At 43.9% G+C, this 3,236-nt stretch overlaps 1 protein-coding gene across 1 annotated transcript; it reads right to left on the reverse strand.

Moving 5' to 3' along the window:
* Positions 1-573: 573 nt before the first annotated feature.
* LOC117914225 (protein DETOXIFICATION 55) lies at positions 574-2,924 on the reverse strand. The gene is made up of 2 exons (XM_034829462.1): positions 2,484-2,924; positions 574-2,376 (listed from the first exon to the last, which is right to left on the reverse strand). Exons 1-2 carry the CDS (start codon positions 2,526-2,528, stop codon positions 919-921), a joined length of 1,503 nt encoding a protein of 500 aa, XP_034685353.1. The 5' UTR covers positions 2,529-2,924; the 3' UTR covers positions 574-918.
* Positions 2,925-3,236: the final 312 nt, after the last annotated feature.

Consider the following 3,236-nt stretch of genomic DNA (forward strand, 5'->3'; position numbering starts at 1 on the left):
TGGGCCCTGGGGGCCTGGGCCGGTGGAAAGAACCTGGGGGCCGGGACCGACCTTTGATGTTGTTGTATAATAATAATACTTTAATGTGGGTCAAACTAAGAAAAAGATGTAACAACCGCAGATAACTCGTCTCAATGTTAAAAGACCCAGAAGTGGGGCTGCCGATTCAGAGATTATCCAAATGGGGGTTGAAACGCATATTTTTATTAAATGAATGATTCCGCTCAGTTTCAAGGAAATCATGGAATATTATGTAGCTGGATCTTGGATGAAGTATTGTCCTGCAGGTGAGGCAGGTGAGGCTGGTGAGGCTGGAAGCTTATCTAACTCGGTACAACCTAAAATCTGGAGGCTTGTGTCCATGTACATATATATCCTAGGCAACAAACGTTAATTCCATGTCATACTTGATATCGGACAATCATATATGTATAAAAGTTTGGATGATGATGAGGAAGTACCACATGTATGTGTGTGTGCGTGTGTTTTTTCTATATATATGTTGTATGACATATATAATATCATTGATGTTAACCATATGCCCACATATTTTCCAGAGATTTAAATCGTGAAGTGGGTCATGCACCTCTTTCTTTTATTTTATTTTCTGCAGGGCTCTCGATGGGCCACAACCCTGAAAAAGCTGAAGAGAAAGAAAGAGGAAAAACATGAAAAAGCAACCCTTCCTAACTAGCAATATGTATGATTATACAGTGGAAATGGTTGATGTAGATGAAGGAAAAAAAAAAAAAAAAGGTAGAAAGAGAGAAAAGCTAGCATGCAAAGGATACATAATTACACAAACATACATATGTTGATCAAGTAGTGAAAATAATGAGTTACTTTCCGAGATTGGTGTGTCCACTGTCCGCTTGGAACCGTATGCTGCATGTGTAGTTCCTTCCACAAAATCTGCATCTACTTTTCGATATCTTTTTCTTTGAGAAACCCTACTCCTTCGTCAAATTTCAGAGCTTCAGCTCTGTCTGCATGTGCATATACAGTGCTCCTTCCCACCAGGTCTTTGGCCTTTAATGACTCTCTCTCCCAATCTGTCCTGTATATCACTATTAAGATTGAGACTAGGCATGCAATCTGAGCCGCTAGAAGCCCATAGCAGAAACCGACGAACCCTAGTTTCCAAACGAAGGCTAGAACTATTGCCACTGGTGTGCCCACCAAGTAGAATGAGTAGAAGTTGATGCCTGCCCCAACCCCTGGCCTAGCACTTCCCCTCAGAACCCCACAGCTGGTGGTTTGAGGGCAATTCGCTAGCTCGCATACTCCTATTATGGGCAATACTGCCATTGTTAACTGTAGAACATCACTATCCTGTGTGAACACTCTCCCCCATGTTTCTTTCCACAGGGTGGTTAATAACAACCCAAGTATTGAGGTCACTAGAGCCAGCCCTATCGATACCACTGTTGCCAAGCGGGCTCTTCCCGGTCTCCCTGCTCCCAGCTCGTTGCCTACTCGGGTCGACACCGATGCGCTGAGGGCCGTTGGCAATGTGTACATGAGAGCCGTGGTTTGTATCACTATCGCAGATGTTGCGAGAGCAATGCGAGGCTTTGAGAGATAACCCGCAAGAATTGTCATGAACTCGTACCACCACCACTCCAAACAAACAGCTAGACAACTTGGGATCGCGAGGCGGAGAAGCATTCCCCATTCCTCCCCTAGTGAAGAAGCAGTTGAAGAATGTTGTTGTGATGACAATGGGATACACAGAGGTTCCTCTGGGGCACGAGTGTAGAAAATGTAACCTAGAAGAAAGAAGACAGTGTTGAAATTGGTGACAAATGTTGAGATTGCGATTCCGGGGACACCTAGGCAAAGAGAAAACGCCAGGAAGATGGTGATGGGGAGGTGGAGAAGAATCGCCAGTAAAGTGCACCACATTAGTGGCCATGTTGTCCCTTTACTACGTAAGTAAATACGTAGAGGATGAAGAAGACTATTAGCGAAGAGATCAGGAATAGCAAATCGGCAGTAGAGACTAGCAACCCGTGTTATGTCCGGGTTCTGATGGAGCCTAAGCATGAGGGCCTCAAGGTTAATCCACAACAATCCAATCGGGACCGAGGTGATTAGGAGCATAAGAATCGTTCTTTGTAAAGTGAGAGACACTACTGATAAATTTCTGGAACCAAAGGCCTGGCTGCAGAGGGGCTCCATCCCCATGGCCAGGCCAGACAAGACGGAGTAGCCGGTGATGTTGGTGAAGCCAATGGCTAGGGCGCCTCCGGCGAGCTCAAGGCTGCCAAGCCTTCCCATGCACACAACTAAGATCATGTTTTTGAGATAGCCCACCAAGCTCATGGCCACAATAGGGAAACCCATGTCTGCCGTTCTCTTCAACTCCTCCATCACCTAACAAAAATGAAAGCCATGGATCAAAAACAAAAGAAGAGAAAGAGGAAAAAAAAAAAATGAAACCTGAGGAGAAGAATATGCGGGAATTCTTAATATATTCGTACCTCTGGCATTGTCGGGTACTTTTGGGTTTGCTCTGCGGCAACCATCTTTCTTTCTTTTTGCTTATATTTTTTTTTTCCCTTTTTCCTGTTTCCTTTGTGTTTTGTGAGTTAGAGAAACACCCTGGAGCAGGTTTAATGGTGGGATCTCCTTTTTCTATATGTGTGTGTTTGTGTCACAGGAAGAGAAGAGAGAGAGAGAGAGAGAGAGGGAGAGAGAGTCGTGCACAGTGTGCCTGGGAACAACATCGAGTAGATTTTTATAAGGTTGGGACTTGGGAGGTGGTGGTGGTGGTGGTGGGGTTTATCCACATCTCAGTTGTGGGATTCAGTTTTCGTTCTCACAAAACAAATGCAAGGGTTGCTTTCTTCTTTTCCTTTTTCTTTTCCCCATTTGGATAATACCTTGTAGCCAGTACTCGTGCCACGAGTGGTGTTGAGGCGAGCTCTGGAAAAAGCCATATAAACCCTGATTTAGCACTCTCAAATCGAACCCTTGTTCCTCATATATACCCCCACCAAACTTTTCAATGCATTAATGTCATTATTTTTCTCTTCTTCTTTGCACAAAAATACCAGAAAGAGAGAGAAAATTGGGGAAAACATCACACACACATGGCATTTAATTACTTGAAGTACAGATATTATTATTAGTGTTGCTGTACCTATGGATCATTATGGTTACAAGTGTATGGATCGATCACTATACATTATTAGTGGTTGGTTAGGTTTATGCTTGCTTTTGGCCTCTTCTAT

The sequence above is a fragment of the Vitis riparia genome, chromosome 5 (assembly GCF_004353265.1).
Source record: "Vitis riparia cultivar Riparia Gloire de Montpellier isolate 1030 chromosome 5, EGFV_Vit.rip_1.0, whole genome shotgun sequence".
Classification (NCBI taxonomy): domain Eukaryota; kingdom Viridiplantae; phylum Streptophyta; class Magnoliopsida; order Vitales; family Vitaceae; genus Vitis; species Vitis riparia.